Source organism: Vollenhovia emeryi, unplaced genomic scaffold (assembly GCF_000949405.1).
Source record: "Vollenhovia emeryi isolate VEMERY1.0 unplaced genomic scaffold, V.emery_V1.0 DF939121.1, whole genome shotgun sequence".
Classification (NCBI taxonomy): Eukaryota; Metazoa; Arthropoda; class Insecta; order Hymenoptera; family Formicidae; genus Vollenhovia; species Vollenhovia emeryi.
The window spans coordinates 4170771-4194378 of record NW_011967245.1 but is presented as its reverse complement, the minus strand read 5'-3'; the positions used below and the strand labels follow the sequence as shown (position 1 = coordinate 4194378).

At 42.6% G+C, this 23608-nt stretch overlaps 1 protein-coding gene across 1 annotated transcript; it reads right to left on the bottom strand.

Annotated features, from left to right (window-relative positions):
• Nucleotides 1–20010: 20010 nt before the first annotated feature.
• Nucleotides 20011–21561, bottom strand: LOC105570316 (silk gland factor 1). The gene has a single exon (XM_012027430.1). It carries the CDS (start codon nt 21544–21546, stop codon nt 20035–20037), a length of 1512 nt encoding a protein of 503 aa, XP_011882820.1. The 5' UTR covers nt 21547–21561; the 3' UTR covers nt 20011–20034.
• Between the last annotated feature and the right edge of the window lie 2047 nt (nt 21562–23608).

The following is a 23608-nucleotide window of genomic DNA, read 5'->3' as shown; positions in this document are numbered from 1 at the left end:
CTCGTTTAAAATCAACGACGTATATATTGAAACGATTATTTACTGGCGTCGAGAGCCAAATCCCGCCGAATTAATTTACAAATCGCGAAATAACCGCGCTGGATTTTAAATTAATTTTAAATTCACGAGTTATCAGCCGTGCGCGATCGAATGGCGAACGCGGGCATATTAATCATTGCAAATCGTCGGTTTCTCGCTCGTGGCACAGAGTTATCGAGCCTTCGGTTAAACACGAAATTCTACAGCTTTCACAGAAATCTTCCGTGATACGCGCTCGCGAGCAAGGCCGGCGATGCGTAAACCGTGTACGTTCCCGGTCGGAATTGACGGTTCTCCACCGTCGACGAAATTGACGATGCTCCGTGGTACGGAATACTCGAAGCATAATGCATCTAATCCACAGACGTAGGGCCAATAGCACAAGTGCGCGCGATTATTTAGCCGTACTAATGCGCGTCTAGTTTAACCGCAGCCCTCGACGACGTGACGGTCTGTACGGCCAGTGGATTTGCTGGACAATGACCAGCCATGGGGATGACCATGGTCGTCATGCGCACGGATACTCGCTCTAGAAAATCACAATAAGGGATAGCGGATTGATCGGCAAGACTGCGCGTCCGATGCGGAATGAGGATGACTCCGGCTAACGCAATGCTCTGGCAAAATCAAACGGTAGATCGCACAATTGCTACGGAACTTGCTCAAATATTTCAATCCTCATCTCGGACTTTGCATGAATTACATTCAAGCTGAATACCTTGCGCGAATCCCTATGACGGTATTAACGCTTCCTCTCGATGCGGAATCTTGACAAATAAGAAAAACGTTTGCTTTGTCTTTCAGTGAATCGAATTTACAACTATTGAAAAAAAAATCCAAATCTTCGAGTACGTTTTAAAGTATATCTTTTCTCACTGTACAGCATTTAGATAATACATTTATAATTATGATAAAATTGTACCGTGTATTATGATACCGGTACAATTTCAGAGTCTTCCTCTTCCTCGTGTATTAGGCTTAAAGCCTGTTTTATCCAGTTCGATCGTTCTGGTGCTTTGAGCACTTGGTTTTACTTCATCTGCGGTAACCTTGCCGAAATTTCAGGGTGCAATTTATAAATACATTTGATGCCGTGTGATACAATCACAATGTACAAAATATTCTGTATCAAAGCGAACAGGAGGAATCCTAATTGTATACAAAGGATTCCGTATCACAGGATAAAAATTACTATCGGAACGCGATAAAAGCACGATGTGATTTTCACTCGAAGCCGCCACCGTCGTGCACTTGCCGGTCATCGCTAATGCACATATGGTGCATAAACGTTCGCCGGGCGACGAGATTATTTTTAAGCTGGCGCCTTTCGCGGCCCTCCCGATTAAATGCAGGTTAAACAGACTTCGATTCGTTAGGCGTAAAAATCAGCGGGAGGGTGAAATCAGGTGTGACGGATCAAAAGCAACCGCACATGTTACATTCTCGCGCGACGAGCCCCTCCCAAGTGTTGCCGCTTAACGGGCCCCCCCAACGATAAAACCTGCATGGTGGTGATGCACCGCCCTTAATTATACGCTATTATTTCCCTAATAGGATCAAAACCGGCGATTTTCCGAGCTACAAGCTCGACGAAATCCGCATTGCGTTCAGGGGGATGTTTCAGGTTGATCTCAAAATTCTTTCAATAATTCCATCGCAAGTACGAATCTTCGAATCAGACAAAAGTGAACAATATATTGATACACTGAGAATAATGTCCGATTAAATATAATCGGACAATCCGATTACACAATACCGAACGGATATGTCCAATTAAATTGTATATCCGATGAAAAATATAATCGGTTTTTCAATAAAATTTTATCGGTAACTGCATATCGTCGGATAAATTTCGCCGGACGTATCTATCATTTAATCGGAAAACGTAATCGGAAAAATTAACCATCGGAAACACTATTTAATTGGTTTAGCCGATGGAAATTTTTCTCAGTGTAGGATTCCATTAGCAGGATCGGAAAACCTGAATCTCTCTTTTCTCTTCGATAAAAGATACAGTTAGTGATAAAGTTGACGCTAGAAAATGTGCAATGAATTATCTTGAAAATACTACGCATGGGTGCACGCGTAAAATCAGCTTGATAGGTATCGAGATCGGACTTTTATCTTCGGTAAAAGAAACGTACGATAGTAGAGAAATGTCGGAATGTACAAGTAGACCTACGTTAAACCTGACAAACAATGAAGTATTTACCTTTTCTTAGACGGAAATACACAGGAATTATTTTATGTACATTTAAAGTCGAACGGCACGCGACACTATTTTTCCTACTGGATTGCTCACGAGAGCCAATCAGGATTTAGCCTTAAGTCTCCTGATCGAAAACTCTGCGTCCCGATTGGCTCTCGTAAGCAATTGTGTAGGAAACACGGTACTGTGTTGGCTTAAGATACACTGTAAAAAAAGTATGTAAAATTACATACATAATAAGTGTAGCGATTACCCACTTAATAACGGAAATATATAGTTTATGCCTTTTTTATTACTTTTACCACAGACATTTTTTTTACTCTTTGCTGTGTAAATACTTGATGAAAAATTACAACAAATTGTAAAATTTACACAATTAAAAGCAAGCAGTTTTCTTATTATATAAGGAAATAATTTTGTCTACAAGGTGTAAATTTACAGACGTATATAAATATGGTCCCAATATTACCCACTATAATAATTGTAACTTTACATGTAATTTTTTTACAGTGTAGTAATAGTGTGTATACTTCAATTTGTTTTCCCTATCTTCACCTTCTCATAGATAATTTAAGTAATACGAATGACATTTCGTATCTTCTGTAAAATAAAACCCACGTTGAATATTAACGCATTCATTGGCAGCGGAAGCAGCCGTTCACGGCTTGTTTTTCCGTTCGCCGCCGGGTGAAAACGGATGAGGCTCGCCTCGCGAAATTAACCAACGACCGAATAACAATCGGAATCGTGCGGAAAAGCGCGGGAATGCAGGCGTGGTGGTGGTGGTGGTACGCCGGTCGTGCGTGAAATTGAAAACGCGGCGCCATTAAAACGGCATTAATGACGGGATCGCGGATATTGAGATTTATCCGCGTGTTATCGGGCCGACAGGATTTTTGAGCGCTCTGCCGCGCGACAGCGGCGGCGGGCTCCGGCTCGCAATAAATCCGCGTCCCCGTCTAAATTAGGATCTACGTGTGCCGAATTTATTTTGGAAATATGGCGCGGACGCGCGTAATATTGGACTCGCGAATTTCGGCACTAACGTTCCGTGTTTGATTCCGTGTTTGACGAGTTCGATTAGACGTTGCGCGCGGCGACCATTTTGTAATACAATTGGATATATATCGCGACAAAGTATACGGATAAATTATAAATATCCATTCTAGTGTCGAGCGACAGTTAAGTTTGCCGTCCGGTTTATCGGCGGTTTATCGCTGAAAATGAACGAGCATTTGCATGTAGTAGAACTTGGGATTATCCGTCACTCTATTTACCATTAGTCCCTGTTAATCGTCATTTAACTCACCACGCCGTAACGTATCGTGCCGCTGGCACTATGCGTAACTCCATCTTTGTTTACAGCTGAACCGTTAAAGAATAAATAATAATTAAAGTTTAATTAAATTCATCAGGTTATGTATTATACAATAAAAATTGATTAAACGTATTATATAATAAAATAAAATATGTATATCTTTAATATACATACATATATTTTGTTATCCATCTATTCGGTTATCCATCATGGTCTTGGTACCGTACTCCAACAGATAATTGAAATTCTACTGTACAAAGAATTTGAAGATATTTATAAATCCATAAATAGCTCCTGAATGGATTTGCCATGGAATTGTCGCGGAAAATCTTTAAAGTAAATGAACTTGGTTTCCTTCATGATTTTTGCAGTCTCCTTAACGTGCCATTTTTAATGCAAAATACACAATTGATATAAAATTGGTATAAAGGGTCGTAATTTTCAGTAATCGGATCGCTCAATCATCAGTTTTGTAGGTCGTTTTTCTCTTTTTCCATCTAGTCAATACCGTCGCGCAGGTATTTTGTTTTTTTACACCTCGATACACTATGTCCTCGCGTAATGAGGCGAACGAGGACAGCGCGCAGAGGCAGGAATAAAAGGCGGACCGAAACGAAGTCCTCGACGAAGGGAGAGTAGGATGCCTTATCTCTACGTGTGCGAAGTAGCGTAGGACGCGAGCGAGGGAAAGGAAGGGTCGGTGAAGAGAAGAGAAACCGGGACACAAGGTGCATCTGCGTGTATCTATGGTCGAAGCAGCCGAGAGCGAGGGAGACGAGGAAGGGCACGGGAGTTTACGGGAGATACGAACGTGCGACAGAGAGAGAACGTAACGGAGATTACGGGCGCGAGTGTGTGGAGTTAGAGTGTGCGAAAAAGATAGAGAGAAGGCGAGGGTACGAAGGATGCCACGGGATACCAACGACGTATATAGCGGAAACACGGTACAAGAAATAGGATGGCAGCAGGAGGCCGCGTGGAAGCGAGAGAGACGCCTGGGAGGAAGAATCAACGAGTTGGACGAGGAGGGAAGATGAGAAAGAGTGAGATCGCCGGGACGCCGGGGGAAGCTCGTGAAGGAGAGAACGTACGCGCAGTGGGCCGGGGGGGGAGAGAAGAGGGGACGAGGGAGTGGAGCGAGATAGTGCAGTTATCAGCGAGCGAGAGGAAGCGTGTGGGCGCGATGTGCGTCGGCCATGTTGAACGGGCTTGCGTGCTGGGTTCTCCACTGTGCCTCTCCCTCTCTCTTTGCCTCCCCCCCTTTTGCTGCCGTCCGCCCTCCTTGCTTCTCCACCAACGTCATTCTCCGGCTCTCGCTCTCCTCTCTTTCTTCGTCTCTCTCTCCGTCTCTACGTCTCCCTCTCTCACTTACTCCCGGTCGAACCGCGGCGCGTCAATACCTCGGCCCAGGATACCCTGCACTCCGCACCGCTCTCAGGAGGGCAGCCTTCGCTCTCAGCCAACCAGAAGGCAAGCTGATACCCCGCTGTAGCGATGGCAACGTTACGTGGCGCGTTCGTCGACAACGAGGCTTCTCGCCGACACGACGACGGAGAAAAGGAGGAAAACGACGAAAAAGCACCGGCAAAAGAAGAGGAGCCGGCCAGATAGTCGATGACGTGACCGGCGACGACGACGACGACGATGGAAAAGGCGTCATGGAGGCCGGGGTCGCGACCGAGAAAATTAACCAGACGCGTTTATTTCAGAAACAGACGCCAGATCGTCTTGAAACCGTACTAGCAATTTAAAAGTCTTTACATTCATTAATTCCATGACGTTTATCTGTCACGATACAACTATGGGAACGTAATTTTGTTTGTATTTTTCATTTACGTCTACTTCCATTCGATTTAACACGAAGAAAAAGAGTGAAGAGATTTTGCTCCGTTTAACTCTTGACTTCAACTTGCACAATGTCTAATTTCCAATTATCGAACGTACTCGCTTTTAATTACAAAGTATCCTATCTTTGCGAAGCGTGATGAAAATATGGTATACACGCTTTGAATTCTATAAAACTGAAAATTTTCGTATAATATTCTTTATATAATTGAACGCAAATTCCTCGAAGAAATATAAATACTCTGCAAATTATATTCTAATGCTCTGAAAATAACGTGAAACAAAAATCAATGTGTTATAATTATTAAATTATGAATTATAAATCTTGATATAAAGAATTAAACTACCATCAATGTTAATACTTGCAAACATTAACGGCTTCGATTGCTAATTATTATGCTTCTATATTTTATGGAAGGTGTGTTTAACTAATTTAACAAAAATACTATCCCCAAAGTATTGATAACCGGTAAAAGTCGAGTATATAATCATTGTCGACTTACTCTGAGGAGTTTGCAAAATATGAATACCTGTCCTTTTATTTATAGCATCCTTATCGATGCCAAATTTCATTAAAACAAACCGTCCTAAATTAATCGTCAAATGAACATCTGTTTAAAAAGATTCGAGTGGGAATTACATAATGCGAGGGCAAATGGCTTCCTATATACATAGTGTTTCTTTCTCGAATGTTAACACAACTCGAAGCTGATACCCTCGGCGAAACGACTCCATCGTCGCGATAACCAAATATTGTCGTTCCGATTATTACCAACGGTAATAAGTCCCTCCCCCTGCCTATCGTAAAACAGATAGAAGGCGAAACAACTTTGGTGGTGAAAAGAGCGCCGTTCCGGTGACGAGACTGAAGTTACAGATTAAACAAGTAACCAAAAACATGTAATAACGATTTACTGAAAGTGAAGAATTTCTGTTTACTGTAGTTATATTTTTTAAATATTTTCTTAAGTTATCAATTTTAAATTTTATGAGATAGTTAATATTTTAATCAAATTTTTCGCCATTCTATTGAATTAATAACATATAAAAATGGAAAGAGAGAATTATGCTTTTAAAAATAACTTACTTTCGATGAAACTCTACATCGTTGTTCATTTCTGTCTTTCATTAAATTCGGGATGGTGCACTATCCATTATAGAAATATGAATGATACATTTAATACAGTCATAATATTAATAAATCTTCAACTTTTATTTGCCGAAGAAATTATTTTCAAAACTAACTCGTTTAACAATTTCTTGGTATTCTTAAAAATTTGTATACTTAAATAGAATAGAAACTAGAAAAGAATAGCCATTAACGTTTCGTTCGATTTCCGGCAAAAATCCGATACGACATCGCATAACGTCAACGATCAGATTTCGTCGATTCAGTACATCCCTGGCAATAAGGTATGCCCTTCTGTGATGGAAAAGGCTGGGTAAAACGACGAGAAAGAAAAGAGGAAGAACGGGCGAGGGGCCAGATAACGGACAAGCTGATCGAAATTAAGGACAAAATGGTTGAGTTAAAACCAGAGCGGAACGTTATTCAAATAAAGTTTTATTCAAGCAACCATTTCAGCGCAAAAACGCTTTGCGTTTTATTTCCTTGGTATGTCCTATAAAATTCGCTAATAATGTATGCACTTTAATCGTCGTATCAATAGTATGAGTATAGAGAATGGAATTGAATTGGTTGACCGTAACTTTAATCGATTTAACCATTCAATGTTTGCGAAATGTTTTTTCTCGATACTTGTCGCCGTTACTGTTTCGTTTCAAAACACACGTTAGTCAATGTATTATAAAATGATATCTAAGACATTCTTTAAAAAAATCACCGCGTACACATACATTTCCCAGCGACGCGTGTATTCATAAAGATTTCTAAAAATATACAATTTGCATCGTGAATATATAAATTATTTTCACAATAAAATTTAACTCGTATCTGTTTAACAACGCGACACAAAGATTACATTGTGTTATATAAATTTACACGCAACATATTTGTTAGCATCGTACACGTCGTGGAACGACGTCGTCTTTATTTATAGAAATAATTGTTCGTGTTTGTCAACGCAAAATCGCTCGCCCCACCTACGCTTATGTGGGCACGTACAATCGCCGCGACATACGTGTAACTTAACGATCGACGTGCGCTGCACCTGATTTTATTACGTAGCAGGTGTCCCATTAAGACCAGGATTATATTCTAATTAACAAGGAGTTTGTCGTGTGACCGCTCCCCTAATCCGTTTACGAAAATTTCAATTTCTCGCCGGCGCACCTAAGTAAACCGGATCCCGTCCTTAAGCCGCAACGATTCCTCGTCGTCCGTACCGTAGCTCGACGATCACGTGCCGAAAGTGCAAACGACGGTCAGACTTTGTCTTTCGCCGGAATTCATACTGAAATTATTGCGGCGGCGAATTAATCATCGCGCAAGAATAAATCCTCTGATCGCGTGTAGGATCGCAGATTCGCGAAGGAAAGTCGAGCGTAGGCTACTGGGAAAGTTCCTATCCTCCTAGCACTTGCATCGACGAAACCCGAATTTGTATAACAAAAATCGTAACGACGTGAAAATCATCGCGAACGCGAACACGTTTCCCTCGGGGACCGTGTTTCATAAAACTCGAGGCAACAATTGACAATTTAATGAGAAAGTAGCATATTTAAAAAATTACTTCTCACTCAGAACAGTTTAATGTTCCAACAGCAAAACCACCATAAAAAATATAATTGCTATTTTTTTAGGAATGCTTATAAATATTCAGCGTATTTGTAAATTTTATTTAGAAAAGTTATTCCCAAAGTTCATATTTTTAGCATTTGCCGCTATACGTGTTAAGCTTCCAACTGCAATGCCGTGGCGAGCGACGAACGGCAAACAGATACGTTATTCTGTAAAAATGCATTTTTGTTTCTTTTTGGTGCAGCAACGCGCGATCCGAGGAAGTTCATTCATTTACTTAAACTTTTCACGCGTGTGCGTAATCAAATTTTATTTTTAAATTCCCAACGTTTCTCTCCGCTAATCTTCGTGCGCGCGGCGCACATCGACCGTATATTACTCGGCATAAAACATCGAGAGATGACGGTCGAATGCACGAACGTACGATACACGCGGGCACATGATCGGATGATTTTCCTCCTTGTCGATAGTGCCCGTCGGAGTGTTCTCCTCCTCGCCCCTCCGGACTCGCTCCCAGTCGCTTTCAGTCAATTCTTGCATCCTCTTCTTCCCCCCAGCCACCTTTCCCTGCACTCTCCCTCTCCGTGTTGGTCTCTCTCTCTCTCTCTCTCTCTCTCTCTCTGCTCCCCTCCCCTCCCTCCCCCCTCTCTCTCCCTTCACCCCTTCATGCTCACCCTGGTTTTCAGCGCGAGAATATATCGAACGTATGGCGCGCCGCTCGCCATACATGCACTCGCGGCCGATGCAACCCCGTGCACAGTGAAATTAACCCTCCCGTTCATTAAGTCTCTCGTGTATTTGGGCCTCGTATAAGGCCGGACCTGTTTCATGCGCCGACGAAAAATTGTATCGAATTCCGAAACTGAAGCTTTGAGGAGGGTGTTGTTGAAATGTTGACTTCTTAAATTAACAAATTAATAAAATTCGTACGGCTCAAATGTGATAAGCACAGATTTGAAGGAATAAAGGACTGAGAGCCGCGACAGGGTGTTAGTGTCTAAATGTTTTATTCTAAATTTATTGCGAAAAAAATATCACCTCAGCCAGGGTTTGAGCCTGGACCTCCCTTTCGCTAGGCGGGGGCGTCTCTCTTCTTAAATTAGGCTGTGCATTTTCATATTTTCAATGCTAACGGTATCACGGCAAGCTAAACGTTAAACCTAACGTTTTGTCGGACGCCCTGTTGTTAAGCGCCACTTGAAATTGTCTGAAGATTAAACTCATATTGCGCGTTAGCGGTTCTAAAGCTTCGCTTTCAAGAATGATTCGAGCACAGCGCCGCGAGAAAGTACGAGTCTGCGTTAAATTTTTTTATATTCTTGCGGAATCGGCTTCCTCCTATATAACTATATTCAATTTACTGATGGGAGATCGGAACGAGTCGAGGTCAATATTTTCAAAGAGCTTCTCCGTGATGGCTCAAAGAAGAAATATCCGTTCCTTCCGGGATATATAGGTATCTTCAATTCCCACTTTAAGAGTCTAATGATTACGTTGCATTTTACATTGAGTCCCCGGGACTTGAAATATAATACAAGTGAAGTGCGTTCGCATAATGCTTTGCCACTATATTGGCTGTCCAAAATATATACGCGACATGTTTACGCTAATATGTTCCCGTTCATCAGATGCTGCATCAGACGATGTATCTATAGACACCGGTAGCGAAAAAGTTGTCTTTCACAAATCACATTCAAAGCAAAGTACCCGTGCTTGTCTCAGTGTTTGTTTGAAATTTAATATGAGTCTTCAAATTTAATCCTCTCGATCGATTTAATTCTAAGAAATAAAATTCATCGCGAAAGTTGATTTTCTTTTGTTTCGATTGAAACTATAAAAAAAATACAATTGAATCACCACAGATCTATTAAATTATTTTTAGCTCAAGTACTGTGGGTTGAACTGTTCTAACGAAACTGAATCTAAAAATTACAAATAAAATTGTCGTAATCAGTAAAAGAGGTTTTATTATATATTTCGCAGTGAATCATCGATTCTAAAAACAACAGGCTGCAAAGAAATGCTTTCTATTGTTGCCCAAGTTGCGCGTTATTACATTCCGACGTGGCGTCTTTTCTTCTTCCGCGTCTTGAGAATTTCAGGAGTCGCCCAATACTGTTTCGTAGCGCGATACCTCTCGGTATATTCGGTGCTTATCTCTCAAAGTGTCGCTTCTAATGGACACCTTCGCCGTCAATATTCCGGAGCGTAACATGGTCGCCGATAATCCCCGAGGCTGCGAATCAACGCGTCGCTGTACTAACGCGACGTACCGTGCATTTTCGTTTATGCGCGGCGCGCGCGCGCTCGCGCTGCGTTCTCCAGCGCATGTGCGCGCGAGTGCGCGTGTGTACAAACATTGTTCATGATTTAGTCAAATATTGGCCGGATACACAGGTTTGTAGTGCCTCTCCGTGTATATCTGTCCGTGTATCATGTCGAATAATCCGCGGGAGATTGCACCTCCGCATAGCCGCCCGTTAACTAAGACTCGTTTACGGTGCTCATACGCGAGCGCGATAGCGCTTGGGACACAGCGCGGAGATATGGTAGGTGGGCACGATCGCCGCACCGTCACCTTATCGTCTACGATAATCCTAACGCTCGCTCGCTAACGCGACGCACGTATTACGCGCGTTCCCGCGGCTGTGCTCGGACGATATTAGCATGCACGTATACATGGTAGTCGCGACCATGAAATGCACAACTAACGATCTGTCAAAACAGTATTTCGTTCCCTAGATCCAGATCGAGCGGTACGCTACAGTTACAAACTCGCGATGGAACTTGCAAATTTAGATGTATTTTTGTTCAGAAGGAAAGGGGGCGTAAATAAGTGATATCTTGAATTTTGTAAATTGAAATATTATTTTGCTCCACCTGTAAAATCATTAATGATGCAATTTTAGAGAAAGAGACTTTTGAAACCTAATAAAAAATTTTATTAATCTCTTATTATAATAAAGATTCTTTATCACGTGTGCATGCCAGAAGACATAAACAGGATGGATACTAGACGTTTACTTAAGGGCTTGTTCAGATAAATAAAATTAAGATAGCTATAACTGATTTTTTCTTAAAGTAACGTACGATAAGATAATAATGGAGAGATATTTCGAAATCCTACTTTTATAGGGGAAGCCAACTAACGAGGCGGCTCACGAAATGTCAAATTCCATGAAAGTTCAATAAACCAGTCGCTGGAACAAAATTCTTGGACTAAGATAAGAAAATAATTCAAAGATCTTATACATATTTCATATTATTGAGATAAATTTGTCCAAAATAAATATGTCTTCTTCTTAATCAGTCATATGCAAACGTAAGGCTGAGACACGCGCACGAGAAAATGTATACAACTAATTTTGCCAATATCGACTCGGATACACAAAAGGAAACTGTATGTTACATTTACTCTTTCTTGCACAGTATTTAAAATTCGGTCTTAAATAAGTTTGCGCGTAACGACTCCCGTATATTTTCTTCGCTCTGAAAAAATAATACTAGTTTTCAACAATATCGAGTGAATGTGAAATATATATTGTCCGATTTCAATATCTCAATTTCCGTAATAAATTTGATTTTATCAAGATATTATGCAGGGAAGATTAAAGAGCTTCATTTCATAAAATTGAAAGTTTTTAATTCTCTCCAAACGCATTTCTCGATCGCTCGACGATCAATTAATCTCCTCGAACGCCGGATCAGCATTTCCGGCTTTCACTCTGGATTACAGCTCGTCGGGCCGCACAGTAAATCGGCATTGAACGAATGGATTGCAGCATATACAGATTAGGAAATTTACACAAGATACTCGATCGCACTTGGCCAACAAAAAGCTGTAGGTCAATGAGTACGAATCGAGTGTGCTCTCGCGCAAATGTCCCGGAATCGTAGTTAAATATTATTACACCGACGGTGAAACGCGCCACGACGGTTAATAAATGCGTGAATTCGGACAGTATTGAATGATTAACTTGTGGAAAATAATGGCCGAAGAATTAATCTAAGTTTCCAAACTGAACGTCGGAACAGAACACTCGATTCATCAATCGGCGTACTTTAATATTTCATCCGATTGACTACGATGAAAGTTCTCTCTGCTATTTACTCGAACTACGAAGATTGCCAAGTTTTACATTAATCGCACTTTGGGGATTACCTGCATTGTTTTTAATTTTTCGAGATTATTTTAGATTATTTTAGATAGGAGCATTGATTTTGAAATTTTTCTGAAGCGAATGTTTTTTTCTCTCTCGTCTAATTTATTCGCTATTCATTATACATATCTCATGGGTAAAGACGGTTATTCATGCAATTATCGTGACAGATTTTTATGATTGGCCAGGAAAGATGCCGCCAGTACACGTGCCGGCGTGCCTATCTCGTTTTTAATCTGCCCACTTATCCTCTTCGAGCCTTCCACATACATGTCTTCGCGTTATCATACCCGAAATCAATCGATCGCTATTGATAACCCGGCTGAAGGTTTGTTTGCCGTGGCACAACGATGACCGGAGCTCCTCAATGTTGCCTTTTGCGGTAGCTGTCGCTATCGTTGATGAACTATGAGGCACACGTAGGACTTATGGTAGTACAACAGAAATTAAAGGTGTAAGTGTAATGAAGTGAATAATTAATATAATATTTAAAATCTAGAGATTTTTTATTCCAAGATTCCGATGTGGCATTTAAAAACCTATAATATGTTGAATAGATAAAATAAGTTTGCTATCTGCCGTATGTTCTATTTATATTGAAGATATGTACACAGAGAATATAAATGAGCGTCGCGTATCATAAATGTACAATCAATTGAAAATTATACGTAACACAGCGGCACGATAAGAATTTTTAATTTAATGCGACATCGTAAATTATATTGAACATATTTCACTGGATGTACAGTATGATAAAGATAACCGAAGATGCCATTGCTAATTGCAAATAAATATTATAATGATTGCAATTTGCTCAACGGATTATCCGACCGGAATGCCGAGATATTCGTCATTTGAAGAAATGAATTTAATGAATTGAATATACAGCATCGACAGTGTAATATCGTTTGTTTTGACAAAAGTAACAATTAATGCAACTGTTTACATATCATTTGCATATGGAACATTCGGTATTCAATGTATTTTAATTAATTTCACCGCAAGATCAATGTTGGATAAAAATATAATTATGCGACTCTGTCTCTTTCCCTCTCTCTCTCTATATATATATATATATATATGTATATATTTTCTCCCCCTGCATTAAATTATGACAGAATATAATCCGTAAGAATTAAAGGAAGTGGAAGAGGATTGTTGTAAATTCTCAGAGGAAAAGTAATTTGCGAAAAAGGCAACGATAGTTCAGTTTTCGTAGAAATACGTAAATTTATTGAAACATTTACAGCTTTCTCATCGATTCATCGCACTTTTCATTCTCTCACATACACATACAATCTAATTCTCTCTCTTTCTCTCTAATAACAGCGCAATTTTCTCCTTTCATACCTATCTTTTTCACTCATCCATTCACTCTTTTTGTCATTTGATCTCTCGAGAGTTGGGCAACGTATATTTATAAGACATGGGTAGGTCCGTTTGAGAACGACGCCGAAGAGTTGAAGGGTACAATCAAAGATTTCGGCATAACTTATAATGCAATTTTCGAGAAATCTACCGCGCGCCAATTCTCGCGAATAAACATAGAGAGATCATCATTCTCGCATATCTGTATCATCGAAGCCTTGACTTATTAAAATTATTAATTAATTAAAAGTTTCGATTCCTGAACAAGATGTCGCAGCGATACAATGACACAAAGGATCTATACCTCTCTCATAAAGGCGGTGGAACGACTCAAATTATAATGAAAATGTGTTAAACATGAGATTTCATGATTTTGAGATTTGCATTTTGCACATGCCCCGCCTTGTGAGATGTGCTCTCTCTCTCCCCCCCCCCCCCTCTCTCTCTCTCTCTCTTTCTCTCTCTGTACAACTCTCTGTAGGATTCGCTTCCTCCTTTATCGTTTTCGATCGATTCTCTTAACTCTTAACAGCAAGAGAATCTGAGATATAACGTAATAATTTCACAAAAAAGGCTTCCCAAATTTTCAATACGTCGCGAAATGACATCTCGATCGGCGATGAGATCTCGATATTTTTGTGAAAGAGATTCACCTTGCATTACTTCTCAAAAGATTTAGGATCTTATCTTACATACTTGCGACGGTTTCGTGCGAATGTCGTCATTGCTGCTTTTCATTATGATCGAACCCAGATTCTTATGCATGAAAATATTATTAGCGACGAGAGTTCGATTGTAAATTTGGGACTTAATTTATTTCGTTGTGATTTCATCACGAAACCACAGATTCGATAGTTATGTGAGAGAAGAGTAAACAAATTTTCATTTTAAGCAAAAATAAAAACTTTTTTAAATATCATATGATATAAAATTTTGATATTTTATCAAATAAAAAATGAAAACAAAAAGTAGAATAGAAAATTAGCCTAATAAATTGACAATAAATGTAACCGTAACGGTGACAGTAATATAATGGTGATAACAATAATTAGCGATTTTCTGTGATGCGTAATTCGTTATTTACAGATTTACATAAGTTGGTGCGTATTTCAAAAGCATCCATCGATTTGCAGTTTCATTAAAAGTCTTCTAATTCACATTATTAGAAAATTTCCAATTCTAATCTCATTGAGATTGCCAAAAGAGATGGTCATCGTTACAAATGTGTCTTAAATCAGAAAAACTGCTCACTTTGAAAATCACATTATTTTTTACCTTGCAGCGCATACCTAGCAATGCTTACCTAAGTTTTGTCTGCTTGATCTGAACAGATTCAATAAAAATTTGCAAAAGAAAGTTAAACAGCAACGCGTAAAAACGGAGTATATGAGAGAATCAGTGAAATTATTAATCTATTATCTAAATTTCCAAAGTGGCATTCGATTTACAATGCTCCGCCAATGAAAGCAAACGAGAGTTCACTTTCTCTCTTCGATCAGGCGTACGACTATACCGTGACGACGGGAAAAGCTTTCGTGAATTTCATATTCATAGACTGAAGTAGCGCCGCAAATGACCTAGCGAATTACGTGACCAATAAAATGCGCCGTTTACAAGGAGTCGTCGTAAGATTCCTGTCACACACGCTCGCCTCTGCACTCGCGTCGCGTTAATTATGAAGTTTTTTTTTTCTATTTCAACAACGCAACTTGAGCCGCTCGAGTCTTGACTTTAGCCCTCTGCACTCAAATGTTGAGAAACGTTGAGAATGTAGCAGAAATTGCGCGTATGAGGCACTCGTGTATCTAATATTATCGAGCAAATTCTTTGTATGTCGTTTGCATTTGCACAAGTTTAAGTTCAGCCGTTACACTTCTTGAGTAAGAAACGAATTGATTTGCGCTATTTTTACAAGGCTAACATAATAGAACAGTGATCACAAAAATTTTGCCGAAGTTCGTGAGGTTGACGACAAACGCGCAGTCTCTGCAGCTGTGAAAAATCAATTTCGTTTATTGCTTTATCGTGTAGGATAGTTTTCAAGTTAGTTGTGTTTCTAAAACCAATCTAATGACACGTCAATTGTTTTCTAATGTAAATAACTAACTCACAAATCGCGTTATGAATAATCATATCTTGCTCTACGGTTCTAATGTATTCGAGGTGTGCCAGAAAAGTCAATTTAAACAGAATTACTCGAGTTTAGATTACACATACTTTTGGTAACGTTTACACTATTTTACAAATAATATACTATATCATTTTAGCTGTAAACCTAAATCCCTCTAGACGGAAAGCGGAATATCTTATGAGCAGTCCTTTATCGTCTGCCCAATGCGAATACGTGTGCGACAGTATGAAAGTATGCTTTCGAAATACATAATGCGAAATATCACGTTTGTCTAACTCGCTTTTCTCTCTGTCTCTCTCTCTCTTTCTCTCTTTCTCGCTCTGCTGTCATTTCATTCATTCTCTTATGTTCTATTATGTATATATAGCTTAATATATAGCTATATATAATATAGCTATATACTTAAAGCGTACTTTAAGCGACCTATATTTCATGACAGAATTCAAGGCAAAACTTGTGCCGTATAATACAAAAAATATGTTCAAAGAGTCAAAATATACGCGTATACAGAATACATATCGCAATGCACGGCACGTTAAATGTAAGTGTGACATAGAATCGTGTCTCGAACTTCGCCCATCAGGTAGATCGCCTAAAGTAGGCTTAATATAATGTACTGATAAAGATTCCAATTATATATACCTATACATAATCATATGTATATATATATACCTCTCTTCAACATGTAATATTATACATCATACGCATTACGATATATACGGGTATCTACAGATATACAAAAAAACGCGGGGCGTTTTCTCCGCTCTCAAACGAGAATTAACTATTATTTACCGACGTTCAGTTTACGATGCACACGCGCGTTCGTATACCTCCTGTGAATGCATGCCCGTGTCTGTGTGCACATGATGGGCACTGGGGATGCATAAAAATGCGTGGACTACGCGGTCACGCAAAGTGCTTGAGTATAATATATATATATACACACACATATATACATATATGTATATATGTATATTTATACGTGCCCTCTCTCCCGCGCGACACGCGACGCGTACATTAATTTATATTTATTTTCAAGTATAGTATCACATGTTTTACTCATCCGACACCGCTCTCACTTTTTCGCTGGCACTGCTTTTCGAGATTTACGCCGCTCCCTTACCGCAACAACGCAACCCTCTCAACGGGGTGCGCTCGCCTTTAATATTAATCGAAGATTTTCAAGTACCGATCGGTTCATCGCCGCGGGCCTCGTGCAATCGTAATAAGCATCGTCGTGAATCGTTCGCGAATTTTTAACACCCTCAAGCGATTCTGTTAATGGTATTATTACATACGAGATATGTGTGAGGGCTGGGTATATCGAAAGCTCGTATCTTTCCATGTTGGAACCAAGTTTGCGAGGAGGAAACCATTATTTATACACGATACTATGACTTTATTATTCTCTCATGTAGAGTATTTTATCTAATTTGATAATTTAAAATGTGAAAGTGAAAAAAAAACAGAAAAGGATATGAGACAGATCTGATAGATTGGTAAGCGCCGACAGACGATTTTCATGAAGCAATAAACTGAATCCATCGTCTATTCTTGAAAAACAATTTCGTATAATTTTATAATTTTGTTGTATCTCGCGATAAGAACTCGAGACCAAAATCCGCATATTACACGCTGCACAAAAATAATTACGATACAAAACGAATGGGGAAAAATCTAGCAATCTAGTTCAACAAATTTATACGATTGTCAATTAAGGTAATAGCACGCGGTTAATAATAATTATCGGCAATTACACGACTCAATGAGATATAAAATGTTTTTGTTTTTTTTATGGTAAAAAGAAGCAGGCGACAGGTAAAGCAGAAAAGCCAACGTTATTCGCAGTTCGAATTGTATTAATAGCTGTACGAAGAAAATAGATAATTTGCAAACATAGATCTCATTATTTTTATAATAGTTGGGAACGTTTATATAAAATCTTCTGGATATCACTAGCAATAACAAATAATACTGGAGTAAGTTCTGATATTTTACATTTTGAAAACTATCCGTAACAAAAGTTTATGTGCAAAATCATTTAATTCGTGGTAAGAAATTCGAATGGTAACAAACAACCACTGATTATAGACTTGAAGTATCTGCAAAAAATTACGAAGAAGACACTCGACGCGAGAAAATTTATTGTAGTTTACATTTTAATTTGAACATAAAATACTGATCTTTGTAACGATTTATTTAAATTTATTTATAACAGAAAGACTTATAGTAGAAGGCAACCAAGTCAAAGCTAAAACGCAACAAAATGAAGATTCGATATTAAGTTTTAATTTTAATGCGGCTTTATAAAGAATCCTCTTTCGGCGCGTTTCTTTCCGTGCAGTTTCGCTTTCCTTTTATTAATTTCGTTGAACGAGATCGTTGCGAATTCAACTCAAAGGTCGTCCATAAATTCAAGTGCGTGCCCGGTTATATTGCGTAATCTCTCGGTGTGATGAGGTACAAGAAATAGAGCGTACCGGCTAGATGCGCTGTGGCTATCGCGTGAGAGTACGTCGATGTTACTACTGCATGAAAAATGCTCGTACGATACGTCGAAATGATTATATCGGACTCTTCGACTACGATAAACGCGGAAGTACTAGGGGTTTCAGCGTCTTCGACGTGCAAATACCTCTCCTAAATATCTATTTCCCCGCACACGGAACAAATAAGTCCCACGAGCGAGTTGCGATGAAATAATAAAGATAACGTCCCAAGTATTATAAACAGACATTCAGAAATAGTATAGAAAAAAATCGAGTCGCGCGACGCTTTCCCGCGGGTTCACGAAACATTTGTAATTGTAAAGTGCTCTAGCGACGTAAAATTCTATTCATAATTTCACGCGCCGTATATTATGCCATTCAAACGTTCTCGGCTATTGCATGCCAAAAAATTATGAATAGAAGTCTCTCACGAATTAAAGATGTCGTTTAAAGTGGGTTTTAATCTTCTCTATCACGACTGTTGTTTGCAATTGTACTTGAAACGATGCTTACGAAGTCATTGTCAGTGTAAGTGACAACATACAGTAACGGACATAAGTTTAAGACGCGCAAGTGTAATAGATCGTACGCGGGTAAATATTATTTCCCTTTCCGCTTTCCTTTTTTTTTCCTCTCAACATAGTACACTTAAAGTTTTGGCCACATTTAAGAATGCGAATATTGTTTCTATTTCCACAAGTATTTATTTTCGCGTGATCCACATTTTATTGTTATACATACCAAAAATAGACTCTTAAAAAATGCAATAAACGACAAACTTGAAGTGCTAATTTTATTTTAGACATGACTTTATCAATGACAATATAAATATATAAAAATATAAACTTATATAAAATACAAATATATACAAATTTACTTCCTTTCGCATATGCACTGCATATCTATATGTAAGGAAATTATTTTTATATAAAGTCTATATTCGTCGGTTATTGTGTGTAAAGAAAATAATTCTGTTTCTATGATATAGTCATGTAAATTATTTATTCCATTTCTTTACATCTTTTAAACTTCTGTTACCGCTACTGCAATTTAACGTGAGAATTTATTCACTAGTTGCAATGATCGAAGGCTCGATCTAACCCGAAGAGAAGACATAAAAAGAAAGCGAGTGGAGAATAGAATATAAAGCGTAGGCTGAAAATTAAAAGAACTCTTCATAGAGAGAATAATAGCTTAGAGAATGTTGTAAAATTCTGCTGAATAATTTGCAAAGTGTGTAAGTGTGCATGTTAAAAAGTAACGATAATGATTACAATTATATTACATGTATTTTACATGTAATAGCGACTCATGAGAATAATAATACATATAATATGAAGAATACTCGCGTTTGTCCAGCATCGCGCAGTAACACAACATAAAAAGAATGGATCTCCGCGACGATGAACCGTAATTGTGAGCGAAACGAAATACCCCGAGGCCTACCTCCCGGCAACGTTTACCGTCTGTAGACGACGTTCTCCTCTTCCTCGTCCTCGTTCTCGTCATCGTACTCGTCGTCATCGTCGGGTGGCCAACAGACGACGGCGTCGACGACATCGTTGTCGGGACGACGCGCGCGTCGACGTGGCTGCGCTCGCAATGGCGACGAGAAGGTGGACGAGGTCGCGGGCGACGTCGGACCCGCGCTGGTCGCGGACGCCGTGATCGCGGGCAGGTCCGGCATCGGGGTTGGTATCGGTGCGGCAGCGGTCGCGACGTAAGCCGCGGCGGCAGCGACTCAGGCCAAAGCGTAAGGGTGGGTAGCGTGATGTCACAAGCCCGGCGCCGCGGTAGCAACAGCGGGCGGTGGAGGAGCGCTCGTGGTCGCCACGCTCGTCGCGTGATGATAAAGCGGGCTCTGGTAATATTCCTGATGATGATGATTCGTCATGTGCATCGGCCCGGCGGCGTTCGCGCTGGCGTGCATGCCGTTGTGATGATGGTGGCTGGGCGGCGCCGAGTGCGCGTGCGGATGATGCGGCGAGCCGAAGTTGGCGTAGCTCTGGTGCAGCTGCTCGTACATCTTCATCTCGGGCGGCTTGGTGTCCTGGGCGCCGGGAGAAGTACCGGTGGTGTCGCGCGGCAATAACCTGTTGATGCTAAACGGATGATTGGCCGCCGTTCCGTAGATCGGTTCCTGCTTCAGGCTGCCGGTCATGCCGTGGTGGAGACTCGCGGTATCGGACAACAGCTGCGGGTGGATGCCGCGGCTGACCATCGCGGTGAGTTCGTCGTGCGCGGCGGTGAGATCGGGCCCGAGGAGGCCGCCGATGTCATTGGTGTCACTCTTGAGCGCGGTGTGATGCTGATGCAGGCTCGGATGATGATGATGGTGCGACACCAGCGAGTGCAGGTCCTTGTCGTCCTGCGGCTGAGGGCCGCCATGGTGGATGGACGAGCCGGTCTTCTTGGTACCAGGCGCGACCTCGTGAGTGGGTGGACTGTGCTGGCCGGCGATGGTCGCGCCAGACGCCACTGCCACCGCGGTTGCCGTCTGATGCTGATGTTGCTGATGTTTGGTCGTCTGTCTCGTTAGCTCCTTCTTCTCGTCTTTGAACCTCTTCTGACGTCGCAGATAGCAACCATTCTCAAACATATTGCCGCTGTCAGGATGCAGCGTCCAAAATGACCCTTTGCCGGGTTTGTCCGGCGTGCGCGGCACCTTGACGAAACAATCGTTAAAGCTCAAGGAGTGCCTGATGGAGTTTTGCCAGCGTTGTTGATTCTGCCTGTAAAACGGGAACAGGTCCATGATGAACTGATAGATCTCCGAGAGGGTCAGCATCTTGTGAGGTGCGTTCTGTATCGCCATGGTGATGAGGCTGATGTAGGAGTACGGCGGCTTCGCGTGGGTGTAACTACGCCGATAAGACTTGTCGCTGCGGGCGCGCTGGAGCGCCGAGTTGGGCGAGTCCGGCTCCGTCAGGGCGAGCGGGTCCCGGCTGATACCGCCGGTACCGCCGCCGGGAGTCAGCGGGCCGTATCCGACGGCGCTCATGCAGGCGCTGCCGGCGCCCATGGAAGCGCCGCTGTACCCGCTCATCCCGCCGCCACCCATCGACGCCATTCCCATCGCCGAGCTCATGGTGCTCATGTTGAAGCCGCCGGCGCCCTGGGGGCTGCAGCTGGGCCCGACTCCGACTCCCATCGACATGCCCATCGGCACGCAGCCCATCGAGTTTATCGTGCTGTACGTGGGCGCCATGCTGCCCATACTGGACATCGCGGCGCTGGTCATGACACCAGTATCGCCGTACAGCTTTTGCGACTGAAGCATGGTCATAGAGCTCACCGGTGTCGGGGTGGCCTGCTGTCGCGTCGTCGCTGTCAAACGAGAATCATGAAATCCGCGGTACCACTGCTGCTGGCAGTCGAGTATTCCCTTAATCTTCCGGACGAATCCGAGATCGATCCGCGCTTCCGCCAAGGGGCCCTCTCCAATTGCTCCTCCGTCGAGTCACAAGTCACAAGAGACCGATCCTCGAGTCGTACGCACAGGAGATGCACGGGGACGCGACCGCCCGCGGGGAAATCGCCTCGCACTTAAGGAAAGACCAACAACTTCACCAGAAAGAAGAACATCACCAAGTATCCCCCCCCTCGGAGCGGTAATGCACTGAACGGCACTGTGTCGACGAAACTCTGATCTGTCACAGAACCGAAGCGAAACGCGGGGACATAATATTCCCTTCCCCCGCGCGAGAAGAAGAGTTACCAGCGTATCTTTCTATCGGTGAGAAGGGCGTCCGCGCCGCGTCAGCGGAAACAACGAGGGCCGAGGGCAATTGACCAACTCTGTTCACTTGTTGTTGTTCTTCTTCTTCCTCTTCCCGGAACACAATGCCACAGTCCGTTTGTTCGCGGGAAGATGCGCATTCGATGCACGAAGCGGACGGGAGCGGACGCGAGCGCGAAAATGAGTACCCCCCGCGGGAGAGACAGGGGTAATTGTTACCCCAACACCATGGAGGGCACACGGCGAACGTGAAGGCCGACGACAGGAAAAGAGCCCAGGCTCTCGCTCGCGTGTTGTACGACGTGGACGAGTGCGCGAAACAACACCAACCACTATACGGTGACGGCCGCTCGTCGACGGTCGCGCGCGCGGTCGGTTATTTGATCGAGCGGGGCCGCTGTTTGAGCCGCCTCACCACCTCTCACCACACACTCCGCCTCGCGTACCGACGAGTCTCTCTCTCCTCTCTCTGTGTGCCGTGTTGTGGATGGAGGCCGGTTAGCGAGTGTACTCCGCTACTCTTGAGTCGACGGCTTGTTCAAATACACCCCACCAGCGGGCCGCGGGAGCCGCGCCCGACGCCGCCCGGTCGACCAATCGCGGCCCGGTCGTACCTCCGCTCGTACCTCGTCCGGCCAATCCGACCGCCGCTCCGGCGCGGCCGCCAGTCCCCCTGATCGCTGCATGAATCGCACGTCGTCGGCTCGTGCGTGCCGCGCGCGGCCCTTTCCCCTCTGACGCCGTACGTGACGACGGAGCCGAAGCGTGATACGCGCATGCACCGTGGCCCGCACGCACGAGATTGAGCTCGCTCAGCGGAACCGGCTTGCGCAATTCCACGCGAGACGCCTGGCTCCACGACGTTGCCGCGCCGCGCCGCGCCGCGCCGTACCGTGCCGCGCCGCCGTACCGGGCCGTACCACGCCATGCCGCGCCGCGCCGAACTGAGCCGGGCCGCGACGGCCACGCCGCGGCACGGTTCGGCCGGTCCTTTCTCATGTCATGTTATTGTCTGCCACGCGTTTGATAACCGGCACCTTCGTCCGTGCGTGCGTACGTGACGCGCTCTTGCCGCGAGCCTTCTCTCGCGAACGACTTCCGGCGACGCGCGCGTTTTCACCCCATCCGATTCACCGTCACTCGCGTCTTGTCCCTTTTTCCGACTTGCCGGGATCGTCTTACAATAATGCATGAATTGGAGTCGAAGATCGACGGCTCGATGTCGTTTCGTTAACCTGCGAGTGAATCTGAACGTGAACGAGGTGAACTATTCGCGCATAGTGTCCGCAGGAGACCGCGAACAAAACGCCGGTTGATCCACGAGGGTCGGCATGGAACAATCATGGATTGAAAGTTTGGAATACAACGTGAGGAACATAAGTACAATGTGATTTGTATATCGTAATTGTATATACACAGGGTGTTATGTAATACCCGCCTCACCTCTTTACGTATAGAGCGGACTAGACCGAGTCGAAAAGTCCTCTATCATTTTGAAATTTTCACAACAGTTGACACAAGTTATTAATTATTACAAATCGCTATCTTAGCCCGGCCTACCACCCAATTAAAGCGCGCCGCGAGATGCGGCTGTCCCGCGATCGGCGTT